Source organism: Tenebrio molitor, chromosome 3, assembly GCF_963966145.1.
Source record: "Tenebrio molitor chromosome 3, icTenMoli1.1, whole genome shotgun sequence".
NCBI classification, from domain to species: domain Eukaryota; kingdom Metazoa; phylum Arthropoda; class Insecta; order Coleoptera; family Tenebrionidae; genus Tenebrio; species Tenebrio molitor.
The window spans coordinates 24,983,594-25,008,303 of record NC_091048.1 but is presented as its reverse complement, the minus strand read 5'-3'; the positions used below and the strand labels follow the sequence as shown (position 1 = coordinate 25,008,303).

Here is a 24,710-nt window from a genome sequence, read left to right as displayed (position 1 = left end):
GCAAATGTTGAAATAAAAAAGTCTCCACTCAAAAACTCGACTCACTGGAATGAGCCTTTCCCCTCGGAGCGTGTGACGTGTCGCGTGACGGGTGACGGTGAACTAATTCCCTACCCGGTCGCGGTGCGCCTAATAAATAAATCCTTCTTCAGTTAGTTGATTAGAAATTATCTAGTGCCAAGAACAGAATGTAGATGTATCAGCTGTCTCACACTCGCTTGTTAATAACGTATTAAATTCGATATCTCACTGAGATAGCAGTTTATCAATTCATCCATCTCATAATTTAGTCGTCTTCATTCACATTTCTAGGATTTTATCTGTTACAGACGTTTCCACGATAGTTATTCCGGATTTGGACGTTACAGCAAAATTGTATTTTGCGGATGACGTGTCGAGGTGACTGAAAAATTGCATTGTTTTCAACCAAATTAATAGAAACAATTTTTGCAATGCCGTCGGTGTTTACGGCGTTTTTGTTGTTGAATCGTCGACAAATAAACAATAAATTACACCGAGTCGTTCATTTGTTCGACGTAAAACATGCAACAATCGTTAAAATACAGATTTGTTACGTAAAATTTTGTAAATGTTTGAATACAAAGAAAATATTTATATGCGTGTGCTGCTAATGACATAAAATGTTTCAAACAAAATTCGACCGGATTTTACGATTCAAATTGAGCAGTAAATTATGAAAAGTACCGTCGGTGTGGCTGGCGTCCTTTTTTGTTGTCGCCAAAATAATTTCGTTCGAATCGTTTCCGTCAAATTGTTGCGGTATTAAGTAATCGATGATGGTGGAATCCACGTGGAATCAAAATCAGGGCTTCACGTGTTTGGTATTGCGATCACGTACGGAACGAGTCGCCACTGCGAAATTAGCATAATTAAAATGTGATTTTGTGAGTGTTGGCACCGGCTCGGATCGACGTTTGAAGAGCAAATTATTTTTGTATTTTTCAAGTAAAAACTTCTTTAGGCGCACCTCATTACTATTCCCAGGCAGTGATTAGGTTTCAACGCCATCACGCCGTCACGTCACACGCTCCGAGGTGAAAGGCTCATTCGAGTAAGTTCGGGCCGAGCGAGCGAGGAACAGTCAACTGTGCGTCACTTCCAGAGTCACTCCTTTTTTTTCTCAGACCGCAAGAATTAAAGTTTCACAAAATTTGCCGAGAGATGATGCATTATTGATTATTACCCAGGTGAACGCGTCAGGAATTGCACACCTGATGCAACATTCACGATTCCACTTTGGCTGCAAAGGGGGTAGTTTAGCAGTTGCAAACCGTAAACTCCAACGCTTTGGTTACAATATTATGATGTTATTTATTTGAGCAATTCCAGCCATTTACTAAAACAGATTATCTAGTATCTGCTACACGTTGGCCGTTCTGTGGGGGATAATTCCACCTCCTGTTATGTGCTATGTTAAGCAGGCAATAATAGTTAGTACAGTAAGTGTATCGCAGTCCGTTGGAGCACCAGAGAACATGCCGACAATGCAATTGATTAAAAATGAGCTTTTTTGGGAATAAATGAGGCGACAGAGTAAAATTACTCTGACGTCCGTTCCGAGGATAATTAATAGATCTGTGGCTTTTTGCGTGCGACTGTTGAAATTTTTGTTTGTCGAGATGTCATCACTGCTTCTATTTTGAATTTATTCCGTCGTCCAGGATTGATTTAGGTCAGACGGCTTTAGAAACACAGTGGTCTTTGTACGTCGCAAGGATAATAAGTTTAAATCCACCGGAACAGAAATTATTCTTTTGATGACCCGGGGAATAGAAATTCGGATTTTGGCAAGCGCCACCGTAACGAAGAGAGTCGTTCGTGGTCGCGCGGAAAGTGACAAAAATGTCTTTCATGTCCTGCAAAGCGAACCGGCGCTGGTAATTAATGGGTTTGTAAGTGGCTTGCGCAAGAGTGGTGTCCTTCTCGGCACGATGTAATTAGCTGATAAAGACATCGACATGTTTTACAAAAGAGAACAAATCAATTAACCTATAATTGTTGCACAAACTAATGACGGACATGTATCGTGGCTGGGAGCCAATCGGAAATAATCCTAGTTTAAGGATGTACCGCAAAAAATTAATTAATAAAAAATGGAGAGGAACTTCTTTTCGTCATTCTAATGCGCCGTTAAGCAGAGGGAACAATATTTTTTCCGGGTATGCTAGATTTGGATAGTATAGGTGTTTGTCGGATTGTCTCATGGGCTGTGACCTTGGAAATATCTGCGCGAAGGCGGAACGATAAACCAGTGAAAAATCGGTTCAGCGCCTACCTATGACTCATAACCCATGAGAAAATCCAACATCTCTACTTTTTTCATGAGCCGTAGCCGAGTGCGGAAATCTTATGAGTGCTCGATGATTTTTTGTGTCATTTATATTTATGTAGGGCACGGATATTTAAGAATGTTTGTTAAATATTATTTTCGGGAGTTGTATCTGAAAATATTTGAGTAAAAGTTCGTGTCTAACTGTGTTCGTTTTTGTTTCAGAAAGCCTAAGAGAATACTTTAGTAAATACGGCGACATAACAGAAGTAATGGTAATGAAAGATCCTGCCACCCGGCGGTCGAGGTAAGTTCCCTTCAAACAAATCGCATACAGTCAAGCAAACTAAGCTGAACTTCGGCTCACTCGCTCCGGCCAAGTTTCCAGGAGATGAATTAACTTAAGTCAGTGATGTGGTTCAGGATAAACTGGGTTGTTCAGTTAGTTTCCTTGATGTGATGATGCCTGATACTCCCCAAAACTCTATCCATCCTTTTGACGTATCGCCCCTTTAATAGATTCGGACTTGTATTAGAGAGCAGGCCGGGACCCGACCCGCAAACTTTTCCAACTTCAATGAAGTTTACTCACGAGATTTCATTAATTACTTATAGCTTAACACTTAACAGAAAAAGTCCTTTCGAGGGCTCTACACGCGCTAAAGCCTCAATAACGAACCGGGTAGGTCCACAGCGAGCACCATCTGCAATGATCTCGACACGCTTCACACTCTCCAACTCTCTCACACACATCTCGACGTTTAGATGCAATAGTTGTAGTACTAGACCTCCCCGACTCTAGTCGTAAGTAACTACACTTCACCACGGGCCGATAGAGCGACCACCAATCGGACAGAACAGCTATTTATAAGCCGCATCCTGCAATGGTCTCACAATAAATCACTTTGATGTTTAGAAACCTGTGCAGTGCTCATTTTAGATGTTAGCGACTCTAGCTCTAGCTGTCTAATTTGTAGTTGTGTGTCTTTGACTAGCAGTAGCGTCGCCGAGAAAGAACGCAGTTAGTCCCTTAATGACAGACGAGTCTGAGGATTTTCGATGTTTTCACCAGGATTAGAGTGCAGCATGCCTTAGCATACGAGCTTTTAAGCGTGGGCTTTCGACTCGAGTCGCCGTTCTCGTGCTCCGCTGGACTGTTTTATTGTATTAAACTGCAACTATCAAATTTATGGTCGACTTGCAAAACTTATTCGAAAGTTCCGCACGCAGTAATGTGTTTTACACAAGTGCGCCTCGCACCAGACCCTCTTCTTCGAGAATTTTTTTTGTCGCCAGACCCGCCCGACTCAAATTCCGGGCACGTTTGATCCTCCAGACGTTAATTTCATTTCTCCGAGAGGAGCGTATATCTTGGGCGAAATCTTCGCGTAAGGAACCGTTCGTGTTTGTTGTTTCGGTTAATCACGCGAGGTCGAAGGCTCGTTTAACGACACATTTAGCGAATCGGCGGTCGGTCCATCTCCGGCTCTTCGTCCAGCGCTTGTTGTCTTGGTTATAAATGAAATGGGATTGGGGGCTTTATAGCAGAAGAGATAATCATTTTGCGGGTAATAATGAATATATCGCGCCGATAAATTTCCGCAATTTTGTGTCTTTACGGCCCGGTTTTCGATTCACCATTTCGGTTTAGTGTTATCCAAAAATAATTGTGGTCGAATAAAATCGGACCAGATCATTTGAAAACGAGTTATACATCGATGAGGCAATTTCGCGAATTTATTACACCATTTAATGTCCGCTCCGCGTGCATTCATTACCTTTAAAATGCACCGCAACTGTGCATTTCATATTTCGCACAGCGCTCGCTTAATTATTTATCTCGACTTGCGCAAGTCGCCACTGTGCAGTTTTAGAACCGGAAACGACGAGATTAACTGCAATTGCGTTTTTGAGATGTAACGAAAACGGCAGGTAGCGATTAACGAGTCCTGATTGCGTTCTCGTTCTCTTTTTCCCTTTTCGGACGTGTTATTGTAGCGTGTCGGAGAGCCCTTTTAAAATTGGACCGTTCCATCAAAGTCCGCTACATACTGGGTCCGATTTATATTAACTTTGTTCGTGAAGTCCGATCGCGAGGCCATTCAATGCCGGAACTCTCCGTGTAACGACTCCATTGCACCGCCAATTTAACGGATTGCTTAGGAAGTAATTGCCAGGCAGGATGGGAGGGCTTTGCACGATTTCTGAAGCTCCACGGAGACCATCGTATTGTTGATTCCTTCCTAACGCAGGCCGGGGCAGCGCCCGGCTCGAAAGGGGTCAGGGCCGGTGAGTCTGCCCCCTCGGATTAAATACCAAAGGGGAGACAGTCTTGCAATAACTGAAGGTGAGAGACAAGCAAAAATATTTCAACGAAATTCTTTCTAGGCTGATATTCTATTTAATAAACGCTTTATAATGAGACTCGTGAGTGATAATTGTTTGTGGTATTTTGGGTCTTTGGAAGAATCGTCCTCGAAAGCTGGTGCTGTTTTTGCGGCCTCGCCCCAATTCGCGGTCTGAAAAATTCGCAACAATTTTTTAATTAGTCTTGGCCGGACCGGGAGGGAAAAACGGCTCGTTCATCGGGAAAAATATTCGCAACATTTGTCAAGCCGGTGAATCACAAGACCGAAACCGTCGATAAATAACTGGGGGCGAACCGGAGCTGCCGTTATAAGCAGAAGGATTAGAAATGTCAAAACAAATCTGCTCCAGCTCGGGCTTCCCAATTAATCAGGTCAGAGGTTGGCAAACAACAGATACAGAATAGTTTGATAATACTTGTACGGACTTGTGCGAATTTACGAGCGAGCAGCTGAAACCGACACATTTTTGACGTCCCCCGGATCGATCTGGTTTTTGCGCGATCTTGCAATTAGCATCCGGAGCGTCGATGGTAAGTTTGGCGGGTAATTTTCCGGCGAGTGTAAAATTCCGGGTCGGTGTAAACAAGCGTGTTTGCGGGTAATAATTGCGTTTGCACGCATTTGCGGTCCGCCGGTGTAAAGTGGTCTTTTGTCTGGTTCATCATTTCTGATGATGGCTGCGGCAACAAATCTGCGTCTTGAGAGCTAAACATTTATATGTGCTCGAAACGTGCCGTAATATCTTCAATATTTGTATTCTTCGTCCTCTGGCCCGGCACTGAGTAAATAGTCGGATCGTGCCGGTGTACTCTCAGACTTTAATATAGAAAGGGACTCGAGAGCGGAGTCGAGGTCCGCCGCAGGTGTCGTGGAAATATGAACACTAGGTAATGTTGCACTAGGAATCTGGCCACAAGCAATAACACTACGTAATTACTTGGGCTTATGCTCTCCACGGGTTCGTGTGTATAGTGCGGATGTGCGTGGCCTACACGTGGATGATGGGTTATTACACGGCCGACCCCTATAACATAAAACCGGAGAATCCTCGGAATTTCATTCGAATTATTAATACCACCGCAATGCACATACACTTAATCCTGACACGCGGACGTCACTCGAAACGCTCCCATCGTTGGTTTGATTGATAAGTCATCGGTTTCAGAAATCGAATGCGCCCCGGATCTGCACTTTACCACCGGATTATTCCGTCGCACGACCGGATTCCGCGATGACAATAGTGCGTGATGGGAAATGCAGGATTACTTCTGAATGCAAGGGATTGCTGCAGGATTGACATTCTTCGCATATACCGGATTATTCGTACACGTTAACCCTGTACAGCGAATCTGTTGGTCTAGCTCTCCCGTATACGATGAAACTTTTAATACCGGACAGTTTATATTTTATTTGGGGGTTGCAACGAAAAACCACAAACAGACAAGGTGACTTTTGGCACGATCAAATTTAAAGCGTCGAAGCATCATCAATTTTTTAGTGATCGAAAATGAAATTTAGCAAATGAAGGTTTTTGGTTCTAAAGACCAGAGGGTACCTAACGTTTCGAAACACCTCTATCGTAAAATCTCTCTCGATCAGGTTTGAGGTTATGTCAGTAATTTTCAAATGTCAGAAAACTTTCAGGTGTAATGTGCTTCTAATTTCTTTCTTTAGCATGGTCGGTTTTTCCGCATGCATTGCTTCACATAATCTAATCATAGTTAACTTTTCTCGTTGTGTTTTTTTATTTTAACTTTAAAAGTATGAAATTGGGGGTTCAGTAGCGCAAGCGCCTTCACATCAAAATGGCTGACATACAATTGACATTTTACGTTGCCAACCTAATAACCATCAAATAACTAGTGGCTCATCACAACCCTTTGACAATTGTTTAAAAAAAGGACTTTATACGCTGTGCCAAAATCAAAAAACCATTGTGGTGCAAATGACTTATCTGTCATTGTGATAAGTAATAGGAAATGTCATGAAAAATGTGTGTTATTTGCACCACAATGGTTTTTTGATTTTGGCACAGCGTTTGTGTCTGTTCAGTTTTATTTTGACAATTCTAAACGTATAAGATAATCTGCGACTTGACTCTCCATTGTTATGAGTAATGACAATTATTCAGAACAGCATTTTCATGTTCATCATCAGTGGAAATCAAAAAGTTTTTAAAATATTTTTTCGTTGACCGCTTGGCTTGTTAATTTCCATATTAATGAATTATTTTGTCTAAAATATAGTGTATTAATGGACCTCATTAATACACAATTTTTCATTAATCAACGATTTTTGCGATTTTGACCTTTTAATGATATTTTGATGTATAAACAACCTCGAACATGCATTGTTTGCACTTACCAACACTGCAGCAGGGTTTTCTATATTTTATAGCTTCATAACTGCACAATTACAAATTAACTTTTTCAAAAACCAATATTTTTGGTTATAATTCGCATGTCATATTTTTCAAAGGTAACTAGGTTTCCGTAGCAATCGTGATTTTTACGTGAAATTGAATGTGAATGGAGTTGACGTGTTCTGACACTCTTTGCAGAAAAGTGAATAGAAACTGTTGAAAAATTTAAAAATGGCCTACCCTGAGGACAAAAAAAAGGATGAAGGTATTTTATAAGCTCTCATCTTTATCGAAAAAGATGTAATTGGTTTTGATTTGGCTTTAATTTGATATTTTGTCACAAAAAAAAAGTTTTGCCGTAAACGAAAAAAATTTGTAATCAGCTCGTTTGGTAATGGGCGATTAATAATCTCAACTATTAAAGGCACTAACTCGCTACACTCGTTCGTGCTTTAAACAGTTTCGATTATTAATCGCCTTCATTAACAAACTAGTTTATTAAATAACTATTCTGAACTGTTGAAAATTTTTGTTTTGTTTTTGTCCTTTCTAAGGAAAATCAAATGAACTAAAACGAGTCTTGCTACAGTACAAATTATTCAAGATTATTAATATCGAGTAGCTTAACAATCCGTTTTGACAATCGATAGTTGTTAATAGCTTCGTGAGTCAATCTACGACCTGACTTTTATTTTCTCGTCGCATCGTACTTAATTTTTTAGTGATCGGGAGGATTGAAAATTTGGAAAAGAAGAAAAGTTGGAAATTTAATTAGCAGTAAAAACAAGTCGTTGAGTTACATATCAAGTGAAGTTTTTTGTTTAATATATTAATCGACCGGTTTTGCAATGTTAATTTATTTATCAGTAGCCATGATCGCTGTACTTTTCTGTTTTTGTGGCCTTCTGGAAGCCACTTGCTTATTTATTACATTCCTCGGAATAGGGTCGTGTTCTGAGGAAATCTCTCTCGGTATTGCAACTTCTTATGCATCAGAAGTAACCGTGGAGTCAATTAAAATGTCAAAATTGATCAATCAATGCAGGGCATAGATTTCTACTCCAAAAAATGATGTTTTAGAATTTAGTGAAAGTATTTCCTAATGACTAATGAGTAGAGTAGATTTCCTAATTTTTAGTTAAACATGAGAAAACAGAAAAACACAACTTTTCAAAAAAAGCTCTTGTTATGGAACATTCAGTGTGTTAACAAAAACTTCAATTGTGGAAGCCAAAAGTATAAAGTAGCTGCTGAAAACTCTACATGAGGCCATTTACTGCAAGCAGTGCAAGCAATTCAACTGACTATCCTTTGGCTCTCTTATCACCACAATAATGCATCTATGGAGTTACAGCACAGATGGAACAATGTCTATGGCAATGATTTCTTTGTTTGGAACAGCTGTATGGTTCCTTATAAGGAATGAGGTCACTCACAAAAAAAATAAATTAGATATTCCGAATAGATTGCATTTAAAAATTCGACGTAAATATAATAAATTTAGATAATTCGACAATCATACGATGTTGTTTTTAAAATTTTTCCTGTCTGTGTTGGACGCCAATGGGGTTGTCCACAGATCACACTCACCCTTACTTTTTATAAAAAATATTTATGTCATATTTTATCAGTGTCGAGGACACTACAGTGAAAGTATCGTATTATGCTGCATGCAGTCTATTTGTTTACATCATTGATCAGCTGTATCATTTAGTCTCATACATGATGGCGTTGGTCCCACCAATGCAGCGGTTTGCGGATAATTAATTTACATAACAACTACTGCTCAGAACATACTCGTACATTTGTTGTTGTTGTATTGTGCAACCGTTTTCTGTATTGTATCACCCGTGCTCCTTCACAATCCGTCCAACAACAACAATTAAGGAATTAAAAGTAAACACTTTTAATTATCTGTGTTGGATGTTTTCTAGACATGCTTGTTTGTCACCTTGCATTGCCATTGCCTTCTCAAAACAACAGGAAACTATATTTTTTGAAAAAATCGTGGGGTCACCGCGTTCTCTTGCTGATTTGGCGAAGGCGTCCGTCGGAACGCAATAACTCGCACACTCCAGTTTAATTTCTGCTTTGACCGAAGGCGAGCTCCGGTATTCCTGTCCACACATCAGTGAGCCTCGTACTATATTTACTTTGCCCTGTCTTGGTCGTCGTCGAAGCCGACACTGCCATTTCACGGTTAACGAAACACACCTGCGTCGACGTACTTTTCACCTTCTTTACACGTCGGAAATAATTCGTCTGACATTGATTGTAGGAACTGTTTTTAATAACAACAAACCAAAGCTCCCTCACTCGATCTGGCGGCTTTGACGTGGTCTAGACCGACTTCTCGCAGGTTTTGACAGGCTTAGCCGTAACATCTTACTCTCACCTGTCAGGACAGGTTATGGTGTTCCGCAGGGCCCCGCTTGTGGTCTTCCGTTTTTCGTTGTTTGTTTGGAACGTGGAATTGTTCGGACTGAGCCGCCCCCGGTAATTGTCCGGCAATTATCGAAATTTTTAATCGTCGACCGGGGGCAGTCATCTGCAGGCACAATGACCATTGTGGCGGGTATCTTGTCGCGTCCTAATCGCCTCCATAATGATTGCGAGAGCTTTATCCGATTATGGTAATGTTCTCGCTGGGTCCTCCAGATAGCGCCGTCTGAGACGCGCGTTCGCTATCATTGTTTACTCGGGGCTTTGTTCTCCCCGTGAATATACATGAGCGTTACATATGGAGTAGGCTGTTATTGCAGGCTTGTCTTCTGTCGTCTTGGTGTGTCCGTCCCCTGCCCGCCGCCCGTCATCGCTCTTGACAAGGCCCCCATCGACCTTTCAAACTTTAATATTGTTATATGTGACCGGAGCCGCCCCCGCCAGCGCCGCTGCACCCGGCAAGACGCACACGCGCGCCGCTCTCTTCTTCACTTCTATTCCAGAAATTGGATTCAACTGTAGATACGTAACTTTCGTCGAAGAATGAGATTCCAAATTTTATTTATGAATTATTTATCTCGAGTTTAGCGGAGCGCATTGTGTCCCGTTCGCGTCAACGAAACTTTAAAATGCCCCAAACTACTCGCCGACAAGTTTTTATTGCGTTTTCACAAATGTAAAACTCGTGACACAGTTGGCACGACCGCTCGAGATACCAACGCAACGGAAATTATGCTTGCATGCGGAGCAGGGGGCTTCCTGGCGAAGGTGACTCGAGGGTTTCCGACGAGAGAAGACCGCGATTAAAGACGCGCAAAGTAAATTTTGTGAGATGTCAAAAAGGGGAGACGGAGAGTTTACGTGTTTTCCAACGTTGATCTTAGAAGCTCGAGAAAGAATATTTTTTGGAGGTAATTGGTCGGTCAAGAAATTATTAACAAATTACATACTATGTAACAACAAATTCATTAAAATTAAAAATCTTTCTTTACGACTGATAAAAAAAATTTGCTGTATTTTTCAATTACACTAAAACATCTGTTTATGGCAATGATCGAAAAAAGTAAAAAGCGCTAAGAAAGTGTTGTAGCGTATTTCACTCTGGCTTTATGCAAATAGGTGCATTAAAATAGCCGAACCATGAGAGTGCTTTGAAAACAATTTAAGTTGTCTTGCGATCTTGGTTTTAAAACCGTCAAATTGTACATTTGTGTCGCGATGTTGATTGCTTTTGGCTTTTATAACTGCAGACAGTTGGAGAAAGAATATTGTACGGAACTCATTCATAAACTGTCATTTTATCACTCATGGGATTGCCGCACTCGTCTACAACTCGTACGGTGAAGGTACCCGTTCGTGAAGAAAGTACTACTTTCTGTACTTGTTGCATAAATAACTATGTATGTACTTCGGTTGTCAATTTCCATTATTTTAGTTTGAATTATTCTTGTTTCAGTTCATTAGGATTTTTTTTTGAAATGTCCTTTTTCATGCTTACAGCAATTGTTAAAACCTTACTTAATTTTCTGCTCAACAGTTGCAAACCCATTTATCTATTGTATTCTATGTCTTCACAGTTTTGAGATCGAAAATGATGTTAATAAATGTCAAATTTATAATACTAATGGCGGTTATCTAAATACGGTTAAGTTCAGACATAACACGACAGTGTTACAGAATGATTAGTGCTCTTGGTGTGAAATAATGTAAAACGTAACATTTGGTAAAATTGACAAAAAGTGATAACAGTGTTAACAATGTTAACGATGAGCTAATCTGCGACTAAATTTTGGGTTGTTACGGGCAAAAATCTCGGATGTTCACTTAAATTTATCCTCAAAGTTGACGTTGAAGAGTCGATTGTGAACGCACCACTGCAGAGTAAAAACACAAACAACGCAAAAAGTTAGGTTAGATTTAAATAGCTAATCCATGGTGCGTTCACAACCGACTTTCCAGTGCCTACTTTGAGGTTAAATTTAAATGAACACCCGATATTTTTCATCATATAGTTCAAACAATAATTAATTGTGAAAAAATGAAACAATTTCGTAACTTGATTCATATCTTGTGATCAAGAGAATTTGTAATCGAGTCAGCCTTGGAAATGAAGTCGCATGTCTTTTCCAATTGACATGCTTAATTGTGGCATCTAAAGTACGTCATTTGAAGACTTTAGCACAATGTTGTTAGTTGCTAAAAATTTTATGTATTTAATGTTTCGTACATATACCTTAAAACCACAACGTTTACAACGCACTTTTTGACGTTAATTTAAGTTTGTCGACAGATTCTTGGCAGATATTTCGTTGTACATGAATTACTGCTGCACACATGTTTACATGAAACGTCAATAAACAATTTCATAACCTTACTTTTTGGCATAAGTGCTTTCTGGCTGTAGTTAACGCATTACATATTGTTACCATTTATAACAAAATAAATGCCCTCCTAGTTTTTTCTTTCAATTGACATATTTTTGACAATAAAGCAAACTTAAAAATGGCAACCTCTTCCATTTTTTCTTTTGCTTTTCTATTTGACAGTTGTCGTACCAGTTCGATCATGAAGACTTCCAAGGCTGACTCAATTACAAATTTTGCTTTTATTATAGTGTATTGTATCAATAGTCAGAGTGTATTTTACAAACTTTCCGAATTAATGACAATTATTGTTTTATTTTCTTCTCCCTAAAATAAAGAAAAGTGTTAAATGAACTAAAAGAAGTCCAACCACAATATCGCATATTATCTCGATATTATTTACAACGCATTCCTGCGTCAATGCGCTAAAGGGATGTACAAATGAATGATAATTTTTTACGATTTCAAAAAAATCTCCCATTGTTGAAAAACCAGCTCTTTTGTAATTTCCACCATTCGATAGTTGAAATTTAAACACTAATTCGTACTCTGCCCGTCGTCCATTCGAAAGTCACGAAAAACCTTTTTGTAATATAATTAATAGACGAAATTTTGTTACTTGGAGCTAGATTAATGATAGTAATCGCTGGTAGATGTGCAGTGTTGCGGCGTCTTGTTCCTCCGACAATGACCCCAACGTTTCGTGTGACCCTCGGCGAATAATCGTCGCCGCGAATGTTTTCACTCACTCCGGTCGGTATTTTCCTTGCAGATTTATTTAGCCGAATTCGTTTGTTCGTTTTAGGGGTGAGTCCTCGCTCGCTTCCATAGATTTCCATTCGTATAACAATAAAGTAAGCCGAAAAATGGTCGCCAGAACGAATAAACGAACGTAGATATTAGACATCCGAGCTTACGAGACGATTAGGAAAAATACAAAGTCTTGTTTTGAAAGTTTCAATTGGCCAAGGGTTTAGGGGACAATTCCGAATAATGAAAAATCTATGTAACGTTGAATTTTATGAAATTCTCGGGAAATATCCGGGAGTTTATATCTGGAAAGTTTTTCACATTGACGATTCCACCAAGTGCTGGTGTTTTCCATCCATGTTGCGTTATTTATTTATTAGGTGTGGTCGTAGCTTCGTGTTGTTTTTTCGGGGAGGAAAATTGTAATTTCTGCGCTTCCCTCTGCTCGCTATCACTACGGATTCAGATGATAGAAGCCTTCGTAGACAAACAAATCGAAGAGGAACGGCTCTTCCCTTCGTTGATAAATCGTGTTTCTCCAGAAACTGAAATCCAGTTTAATATAAAATGATGGAACATTTCAGCGATGTAAATATGTCGTTATTAATCAATAAGAAAGTTGACTGTGAGTTATGAAGTAAGCTGCAATAAGAAAACAACGGAAGTCGGCAAACAGTTTCCGGTCGGAATAAAAACCGCCTTCTTGTATCACGAATCCACAATCTCGGCTCGTAAAACCCCGCACTAATGACATTTTAATGTATTCTTTTCTGATTAAGTACAAATTACACGTGTGTGGATTTGCGGGAGGGGGACCGAAACGCCACCACCCATTATATATTGTAATCATATACGTCGAAGATTCGTTTATTTTCCCGTCTGACTTGCTCTTTTATGAATCTTTACTTTGGAAATTTACGTAATGTGACGGGTTTATTCAATCAGTTTCGCCATTCTGGTTCTTAAATAATACATGCGACGTATTTTTCCGACTGGATGACACCTAATTTACCTAGGAAAAAAGCTGACCAATTCGGGGCGAGCGCCGTTAAATAAGTCGGCGGCGCCGCCTCCGCTCGCCGCCTCCACGTACAAAACGGCTCTCCATTATGCATGCATTTCCCAGTCCACCACTATTTTAAATTTTTAATAGAAAATGTCCGTTTTAATCCGTCTGTTTATTGCTTTTTATCTGTTCCGCGCGCGGATGTAACAAGATGGAGCCGCACCCCATTACAGTTTCCGGGGCGCTGGAACCTAATCACCTGTCCTAGATCGCGACCCGAGCGCACCCAATCATAACTTTTATGCACATTTTTAACTGCCCGGCTTTATTGTCGGACTTTGTAATAAAAATTCCAATAAATAAAATCGACGGAGTTGATGGCATGCGGTATGGAAATTTCGCTAACTCCGTAGCGTGACTCCGGTTTTAAAACACAGAGATTTATTATTAAATTCATGACTGCATTCGAATGTCGGTTTCTTTCGGACGTGGTGCGTTCCTCCTAGGTCCGGATGAGGCATCACGTGTTTGTGTGCTAGGTACGAGGTTCATTATATCAAACTACCGTCTGGAGACCACCTACCGAACGACGCTTCACTTCTTCACGACCGTTTCCCACCATCTGGGTCAATAGACTTTGCACTTTGCAGTTCTTTCCGTTCGCTCGTTTTCACTCCTGAAATCCTAATCGGACTCTATTTCCCACAAGTTCACCACAATTATAGCCATCGAGACATGAACACGATCCGGATGGTCCGGAAGCGAGGCGAGAGCCAACAGACGTTTTTGACCTTGTTCGGACAGATTTTGCCGCAAATGGACTCAGAAAATGGAGAAATGAAAAGTTGCGCTTAACACTCTTATTTTTTGAAGTGAAAACTATACATTTTATTCCCCGGCAGTGAATTAGTTTCATGCGACACGCTAAAATCGTTCGCATCACGCTAAAATCGTTCGCAGGGGATATAAAATATGATTTTTATAATTTTTTTCCAAACTTTTGATCACTGTTTCTTGGGACACACGGTATAAATCATGTTCCACGTCTTATAGCTTAGATTTTTTTTTTTATTTCAAAATAAGAACTATGACAATAATAAACTGGTTCCCCTTTAGTTGCATTTTGCGATTTTTGGGTAAAACATGTTTTAAGCTTGTCTTAAATAACCAATGAAAATATTTAGTTGATTTAGAAAAAGGGTTTCTGGGCTCCTCGACGCCAGGAAGTCTTCACAGAAACTGATATTTGTAATTTGACTAATTTTGAATTTATTTTGTATTTTATTTCCGGGGCTGCTCATCCTTGAGCCGCTTTTAGTGTTGGGCCTGGTAATTTATTAATCACCGCCTTCCTCGGTGTGGTTGTTGGGTTTGTCTCTTCTGGCGAGCGCGAGGGCGCAGCCGGAGGGGAAATCGGATTTATGTTGTCAAGACGATAGCGAGGCGCATTGATTGATTGATTACCTCGCGGATGAATTATGCCATAGTGGATTGGATTAGCCCTAATGGTCCGGAGGAGTGTCCGTGCCACCACCTCCAGACCTCTCCGGGATTATCACCTGCACTTCCCAATTTATCATGTGGTCACCGCACTTAATCTTAGCTAATTTTCCCCCCTTCGGAATGATCCGGTGAATTTCACTGATTGACCGATCGTTCCGGGCAAGCTCGGCGCTTTTTCCGCGTCCCGTTTAAAAAGCGATACTGATTGATGGAACAACTTTTACGCTTTTTCTTGTGTATTTTTTTTTTCGTCGATAAACTATATCACTGATTGATTTGTTTTTGCGCGTTTGATGAGACCGTTACATATTTCACGAAGTCGAGGGTTAAAACGAAATTAACATTCGACAAAAAATCCCTCGCTCCGCCCGGAACCCGGAAAAATTTAATAAACAAACTTGTGATAAATTATTCCGGGGCGGTCGACTTTTCATTTTCTGAATTATAATTATTGATTGACAGCGTGTGTATACATTATAACAGAATTACTTTATCCATTTTGTATCAAAGCCGTTCGGTAATTGCATTTGTTCGATATGCTTACGTTGCCGTAATTTAATATGGCGATTACGCGCTACAGTTTTACCCCGCGAACATCCGAGGGGATGAGTAAAAACAGCCGCTCCCGTTGCACCCCAAAATCCATCGTCAAATTTTTGACTTTGACAAATCCGGGCCGCATTCCAGGTGAACCCGGAGTAGATTTCGGGGCCTTCGGGTTGTCGATCCGGAATGCCAAACAAAGAAAAACTGTACAATATCCCCCGATATTTCGTCCCCCTCCGATAACTCGACGTTTGTTTAAAATCAATTTGGAATGAAACTTTTCGCCCGAGTACGAAATTCTATTAAGGGAACAAAGATAATTTCATAAAACCCCCACTCTATTTGCCCACTTTCGTGGTTTATTTTTATTTCATCTTTCATTATACAGTTTTTTGTGTGCGTTTCGGGGAGAATTTTTACTGGTGATGGCTGCGGAAGGACTCAATAAACGAGTCGGGTTGTTAAGAAAACACGGACGCCTCGAGATCGATGTCGTAATCATTTTACATTTTGCAAAGGACGTTTTGGGGTAACGGCGTACAGGGAGTTTCTCAGCCAGGAGGGAAATTTATGGTTTTTATTTCGGTGGGAAAATGCTTTTCAAAGTACCAGTCGGGTTTTAAAATTTTCTTCCGGAACGAATATATTTTTTCGTGTTCTTTTCCTGGGATATATAACCGGGAAAGTATATAACTAAATATATAAACTTTCCCGTTCCCGGTTATATACCTAACTTGACATCTGTCAAAGATAACCTCAAAATTTACAATAAATTAATGTTTTTTAAGACTTTGCCTAAACGAACACGAAAAATGTTATTCAATATTCGTGCGCTGTCAGTTTTCAGGTATTCGGCCTGTTTTGCAGCACTTGGCTAACGCCTCGTGCTTCAAATTTCGGCCTCATACCTGAAAAGTGGTCTGACAGCGCTACTCATATGAAAATAACTATGTATATTACGAGAATTTAACAAATACGTAAGAAGGGTTATATTTTAGGGACATTCATTTTTTGTTATTTTATGACATTTTAATTGCATTTTCTTTTGAATTTTCTTTTCCTTTAGAGCATGTATCCTTTACAACCTTTTTTTTCATTACTACGTATTACTCTTTATTCATTCTTTGAAAAGTATTTCAATTTATTTTTTTCTTGTTCAACTACTCCATCTTGTCATATTTTTTATTTTTCATATCCTTTCCGCTCTGATTCCCATATATTTTTTTTTGTTTCAAGTGGTTTACTGGTTCTAGCAAAAACAGCTTGATAAATAAATAAACCGATCGTGATTTTATTACTTTTCATTTTTTAGACATTCTCTAAAAAATTTCTAATTGCCACTTTGTTTTAGTTTATTTGCAATTTCACAATAAATGCAGATTATTGATTGATCTTCCTCTGGCTCTGCACCTACATTTGGTCCTTTCTGCTTCGCCGTCCACCTGGAGAACCTTCTTAAAATCCTTCCCTTTGTATCGATTCTGGGCGACCTCTCTGGCCCCGATAATTAAATCATTTGCTAAACTTGCTCTTCCTCGCAGGTGAGGATATCTTCTTGTGTTCCGAGCTATCGGGTTTAATGCGTCCATGGATTTAGATCCGATTGAGCCGGCTACCGCCGCCGTCTTTGATCGTGCTGGTGTATCGCTCGCCTCTCAAAGGAGTCAACGGATTGTTACATATCCTCGAGTGGATTAAAACGATAATATTTCGTGGCGTGTATTGCCGCGCCACCGGAAATGGATGTTGCCTCCCGTGCGATATCTCCTCCCGAAACTATCAACGTTTTTTTTCTCCCCTGGAAGGATTCGTTCAATAGGACCGTCCGATCCGGTCTGGCTCTTCTGCCCATCTCGCAGATCTATTTAGTACCGTTTATTTTTCATATTGGGGTGGAAGCGTCGCATATTTTCCTAAGAATGTTCTCAATTTTGTAAATCGAGTCACTCCGACACGACTCTCTGGACGTTTAGACGTTACGCGAATATCCAATGCACCTGGATTCGATTCTTGAATAGCAAAATCGTTACCGTAGGGTTCGATTGATTCGGTCCGAGACGCGTTTTTTACGTTTTGGGACAGGACAAGACCGAGAGAGCTCCCAGCCAACAATAAAAAACCAAATGAATTTTTCAAAATGAAAACTATTTCGTCGCGCAAAACAGATCTCCCGTCAACGTTTCTTTTATTTACAAACGTTAGTGCGACTGTGAAGTTTGTTAATTAACTGTCCTATAAGAAAACTTAGTGCATAACAAACAATAAAACGAGTTGCTGAAGAGAGCGGAAAATTAATTTTAACTTTAAAAATTTCTCTGTATTCACGATCGGAAAAGATCTATACTTCGTACAGGCATTGATCAAAGGTAGCTACATTTTTTTGTGTATTTTAATATTTAATTACACTTGTAGCATTACAAGGAAGTATTTTTCTTCAAACGTCAGTAAAATATAACATTCTACTGCTGGATTGATAATGCTAAAGTGTCACTACATTGTCATTATCTCCGCTGACGAGCGGCAGATAAAGTATACTAGCTAGAAACTTATACATATTTGCAAAACATACTTACAAAATCTATCCAAATTAAAAGGGGTTGACAGACGATTAATTATGAAAAGAAATTTCGGATTTTGTTCACAGCGTTGTTTATACTCACTTCATTCGGCAGCCAAACTACCATCCTCAGCACATAAAACTTCATTTTTGCTTCTAATAACATAATATACAATTTTCTTTGATAAATTGCACATCCGGGTGCTCATATCAAAACTTCAAAAGTTGTGAATTCTTTAACATTTTTATGTTTCTCTTTATTGCACCATCAAATAAACACTTTTCATATTTAATAGTTTAACCTGTTCCAACTCCATTAATTTTATTTTAATCCTGGAATCTTTTTCAACTTCGACTCTCCTAATTCCTTTGCGAAACTATTCTTATCTATAAATTGAGCGAGCCCTGTAGAGTATTAAGAAATTTTCAAGTCGCGATTTTACTTTTATTAAGTTTTTGCAGAATCGCAAACTTTCAGATAAGCTGCAGACTCGTTTGTTGTATATTGCACTAACAAGGACTAAGACTAAAGACTCCAGCGATTAACAGATAATTTGCCAACATAATTAACTACTAAAGAGCGTTCAAAAATTTTTAGTGCTTTGTAGATGTCAATCGTCAAATCTTTTCTTTACAGTTCATTTTAGAGTAATAATGATGTTTCTTGATTTTCTCGGTGCTACGATTTAAACTGGTAATGAGAGTGAGGTTATGTGTCTGACGGAAACGTCAAAGAGAAGCCACGCCCCGCTCGACTCCACATTTTTGTGAATGGTCGTTACACGAAGTGTTATCTTTAAGACGACTTCAAGTCGTGATAATTGTGAAATACAGAGACAGGTCTTTGTTGTAAGATTATTTTACTCTAGTTTGGACTTCCTCCTAATAGGGGAATCGTAAAACAGCAAATTATGGACGAGGACGTCGAATCCTTAAACAAATCTCTTTTTTAACGCGTCGACACATCATCCTCAGATTAAACCCCATATCCGGGCCTTATAGTTGTCAGAACCGTAAAAAGCAAATTTTCTATTGGATAAAGAAATAAAATTTTCACTGTTGCCGTAAAAAGCTAATATTTTTTTTTGTGGGGGCGCCATTATGTTTACTGCAAAAAATCGAATCATATGGCGTTTTATGCTCTGTGTTTTTTTCCCCACAACTTTGCCTTGATTATTATAATAATTTTTGCTTTGACCACCCTTACCTACAGCCGCCCTGCAATATATTTCTCTCATAAAAATCGAATCAATTTTATTGGAACAACGGTTATGGCGGCAAGTGTGCATGACTCGTAATTTATTTAGGTTTTGAGCAGCGGTTTTTAACGGGCAAATTACCGTGACAAATGTCCCACGCATTATTTTTACCGTAACGAAATATAAATATTCGGGGATGGTGAGGGGGCAGGATTGGAGTGATAATAAACGGTTGGAAAAATGGAGCGCGTGGGCCATTACCAGATTGGTTGCAGCAAGTGGTCGGCAGTTCTTCAAAAGAGGATCAATTGCGTATTAAAATGATTCAGGACAAAGTTGTGCGTTGTCGGTGGTAAATGAACGTTTCAGACGCACACATGACATTATCAGGCGATCTACATTAACGTTAGTTTACATCGCCGTTAATTTAGTCAATGCATGTTGTGTGTCATTTTTACCGTGATTAAAATTTAAAAATTGATCAGCTCGTGCGGAGCCACCGGATCTAATCTAAAAATTATCAACACCGGCCTGAGCAAATTTCTTTTTTGGTAATTGCGTTTGCGTAATTCTTCGAGTGTGGCGAACAAACAGATTTCCGAGTGCAAATATTTATATTTGCAGGTGTTTGCTCTTGTAAAATTCCTCCCGAAGAAACTAATCGGCTGGTCGCAATTATCCGGAGGAATAAAACCGCTTTTAAAAACCCGTCCGGAGCCGCAGACGGAGCTTAGGATTCAATCTGATTTTGACGAAAGCTCCGGTTTTACGCCGGGCCCATGAATAAATAGTTTTCGCTATAGTTTTTGGGAGTCGACAAAGCAAAGCGGCCGCTGTAAATATTCATGAGGCGAGGTGAAGTTCCGTCGATCGCGTCTGATTAAAATCAGGAATCGTTGGCGGTTTGTGTGTGCGGAAAGGTCCGGGCGAGACGCGGATTTTATTAAAATGGCCGCCGCACCCTGCGAAATCCGCGACATGTAATAAATTGCGTTGCATTATTCTCGTCGCACAATTTAGAAGCAAGCTGGGAAATAAAAAGCTCGCTCCGGTGCAAATTGAATGCGAATAAAAAGGACAATGCAAGGAAATGCAGCGGAGGAGTGCGAGCTTGTTAGGAGTGGGGATCACGTGATTGGGATTCCGGCCGTGACGCGCCACGGTTTTTGATTTTACGACGGATCCGGGAAACGGTCAGAGTTGGATTCAGGTTGGAACCGGCCCGAAGGCAATATCTTACGCGGTGGTCCCCCGAGGGGACCGGATAATTTTTATTCCCGGCCATAAACACTCATTATTGGTGCGCCAGCCGCAGGGCGCTGGCGTGGTTTTGGGAGTCTCTTCAGTTTTCCGGAGTTGAGGATTTTCTGGATATGCAGGATTGAGACAATTTTGTGATGGATTCGGTCAAAATTCGAAATAATTGGTGTGTTAGAAGCGGACACGTCTTCCAAAAGAAGGACGTGCGTTATGACAAGTTAGGATCGGGTCGACAACCTTTTCAAGTATCTTATTAAAGAATTAACATGAACTGATGTTTCCAGGACACAAATATGGAAATTGTACTTATCAGTGTCCACATCACGAATTTCATTTAAATGATTTATCGCAACAGTGATAATGAAAAAAGATAGTGTGGTTTGTGTTGTTTTTTAAATTGTACCGAATTTGTCATTTTGTCAATAGTTTAATTGTCATTGTGGTGTCCAGATTCGTTTTATCTTACGTACAAGGAACCGAAAAATATTTTCGCTTTTTCTTTAACAAATAATTTACATTCCTTAGGGAATTGTGATAAGAACATTTTTATCAAACATTTTGGTTTCAGTAACGAAAAGATTTAAATTTCCCGCACAATACTCGGCAGTGTAAATCAGGCTTTTCCTGACGTCGCTACGAACTATCTTATGATTGCTCTTGTGGTTCGCCACGCCAAGTATAGAATCTAATCTACAAAAGAAAAGGGCTCTTTACAACCTTCAATGGGATAAACTCCAGCTGAGAAAAAGAGATATGTATGTCCAAAGCTCAGAATCAGTGTCAATAAGCTGTTAAAGAGGAGAGAATAATTTTTAATAAATTGAAGTGAAAGCGAATGTTTATGAAGGGAGTAATATTTTGGTAGAAGTGGTAAAATTGTTTGAATAGTCTTGCATGGAAAATATATTGTTGAGTTTTATAAAAGAGCTTTTCAGCCTACGTAAGGAAGAACAATCGATTTTTAATAATATATTATGTATATGCCTACTAAGATGGTAAGAATTTAATAAGAGTTCGATATGCCAGGTTAATTTTTTTTACATCGGCGTTCAGTTACGCATAGTAAAAATGCCTATTAAAAAATAAAAGGAGTGGAAGGATTTTGGTGAAATTCTTACAGTCGCGGACAAAAAAAAAGTAGGACAAGTCTTATTAAGAAATTTAGCCAAAATTGAGTTGAGTAAACCGGGGTTACTATAATAAATAAATATTTTCATAGTAACCACAGAAAGGGCAAGCAAATTTACATTAGCGAAAAAACATTGTCCTACTTTTTTTTGTCCGCGACTGTATCTTGTTTAATAATAGAAAAACTATAGTTTGCGCGGCGAACCAGTGAAGGTGTTCACGTGATAGTTCGTAGCGACGTCATGAAAAGCCTGATTTACACTGCCTCAGCAAATTTGAGTTTTGTGCGGGAAATTTAAATCTTACTACTTTAAGAATGGATGGAAATTTCGGCTGCGTGCATTGAGCCGTAGCATACTCCTTAACGAGCACCGTTTAACCAATAGGAAATCATCCCCCGAAAATCACGTGAACATCTCGCCGACTATAGCTAATAGCAACGGTATGAATTAATTCAGAAAATTTTAGTAAGTAAGCACGAGTCGCAGACGACTAATTGGTCCCTATAGTTGGTCAATTAGGGTTTCAATGTGGGTCCTCGTCTTACGAGAAACGTAAAGTTTTTTCACTCCGGTCTCCTTTAAAGAGGAGCTTGATGAAATGATCTGCAGTTTATTTTTAGTTTTCAGTAGGCGTATAATTTTCTACTATTACAACACAGTGGTTCATCATAAAACTAAATGACTAGGAAAATTCCTACAGTATTATTTCTCACCACGAACTCTTAAGATACTAATGCATTTAAGATGACAATGTACTTTTGCTGTGCTGTGCTTTTAAATTCTTTTCTTTGTACCTACCTCGTACCAGTTTTGTAACGAGCGTTCAAATAAATTTGTGGTCAAGCAGGCCTTGGTTTTCTTTCTTTTTTACAAACCTAGGTCGTCTTTTTAGTTGATAAATCCTTCAAATTTTGATTATACCTTTATTTGATGTGATAAATGAAAAATTAAAATTTTAGGTGCATTTTATATTACTACCCCAACACCACATTTTTTTTTCAATACACGTTACCTATTTATAAATTTCACTGTGACTTACCTAATGTACATAGCGGATGAAATATTTTTGTGCGCATTTTCACACACCTCCAAGGATTTCTTGGGACGACCCATTTTTTTTGTATAGAGACATTTTACTACTACTTTCAATTTTATCCATTTCAACACAAAAAATCACATTTTTGTTGTCGCTTTTTTGAATGAACCGGACATGCATTTGCTGGTGTGATGACTGCTGTAGCAGCCCTCCCCCCAGTTCCTGCAGAGCTCGTAATGTGATTTCTTAAATTTTTATGGTCCTCGTCAACTCGATAAAGATGAAACAAATTGGTCCCCCGTGGAATGTGTACGTATTTAAAATAATTGTTTACCTGAAGGGAAAAATTGCTTTTGAAGTCCCTTTGATGTCGCTTTAACTCCTCAGCTTCCACGAATGAGCGTGCGAACGTTTCTCCGTTTCTGTTTTATTTGCGTTAACATCTAGTGTTAAAGGACGGCTCTTTGAAAATACACACCGGTTCGAGGGTAGCCGAGTAGAACGTTCGTTCGGAAATTTTCATAGTCCGGAGCGTCTAGACCGGTATCGATGGGGGGCTTAGCCGGGGAAATGTGCAATGGATTTTTTTTTATGTGTGTGTCTGTGTGCAGCAGGGGATGGTTATCGAATGGCTGAGCCGATCCATCGACTGATTGGTTCGCGGTGTGGCATCGGAGTGGATCAAGCGGGAAGGCGCAGCACATTAATATCTCTGATGTATTGATCAGCTTAATGCATATTTCCTTCCTACGATTTTGCGATATTACAATTTCAGTTTAATTTCCTTCGGCTTGCTTGAGCAATATTGCGCGGTTTCGACTGAGGCCCCCGCCCCGCCGGCCTAATCCGCTGCGCCGATCCGGGTCTCCCCCCGAAAAAATCTTTTTGCATATTCCGCCGGTCGGGAGTTTTAACGGACGCAACCGTGAAAGGAGTTTTCATATAAAACGAATTTCCAAAGTTTCTACTTCGGATTATTCTGTTTGTTTTCGGGCATCGATTGCTACCCTCGTATCGCTTTTGAATCGCGTTCGCATTTTTTATACCGTTACGAACTACTTTTCGTGTAATGAAATGTCTTTTTTTATTAGTATTTTTTTTTCTTCTGCCTCCTGTCAATATTTTATCTGACCGGGTCGCAATCACCGACTCACACACACACGCACATCCGACCTAAAATATTATTCCGTCCATGACAGGTTAATACCGACGAAAGCAAAACTACCACAAACACTAAAAGATGCTTCGGGGGGAAGAGGGAAGAAAAGGAAAAATACTTTATTGGCAGCGGACCCTCAACCGTAAATTCCTTAAGTTGCCATAAAAAAGAGAAATCCCACCGAACTAGCTATTTCCGGTTCAAACAGGATATATCAAAGAGGTGCAAGGTCGCCATTACTCACAGGATCGGATTTACTATAAAGTTTCAGTGCAGGTTACCTATTTAGGTCCGGTTCCGGCAAAGTCAACCTTGAAGGCCATAAACTCTTATTAAGGTAGAGGAGGCACTTTAGACGCACACAAAGGTGGCAGATAAAAAATTAGACGCTCTCAAAATGGCGATTGGACTCTCGAGGAATAAAAAGAATTCTTTAACAGTCGCTACACGGTGGACAAAATACAACTTTAACATCACTGTAACTGTATTGATGTAAGAGTAAATTTAAGGCCTGTATCACACCAGCGCGTTTTTACGTCCGTTTTTCAACGTCCGTTGTCGAGTATCGAGCGTCCAAAAAAGATTGTCATGATGCTTTCTCTCTCTCCGTTTCTTTTACAAACGCAGGGCATCTCTTTACTTTAAAATTTTCTTCATATACATAACTTCACTTTGATCCATTTATTCTAAATTAAATCATTCATCTAAAGTTAAAACCATCATGTAGCGCAAAGGAAA

At 39.6% G+C, this 24,710-nt stretch overlaps 1 protein-coding gene across 8 annotated transcripts in view; it reads left to right on the top strand.

Annotated features, from left to right (window-relative positions):
* Rbp6 (RNA-binding protein 6) overlaps positions 1–24,710 on the top strand; it is a 357,340-nt gene that overhangs the window by 143,988 nt on the left and 188,642 nt on the right. For all 8 annotated transcript variants that reach the window (XM_069043038.1, XM_069043036.1, XM_069043041.1 and 5 more), the window contains exon 3: positions 2,516–2,597. In XM_069043038.1, the coding sequence (XP_068899139.1) occupies positions 2,516–2,597 (82 nt within the window). The remainder of the gene's footprint in view (positions 1–2,515; positions 2,598–24,710) is intronic.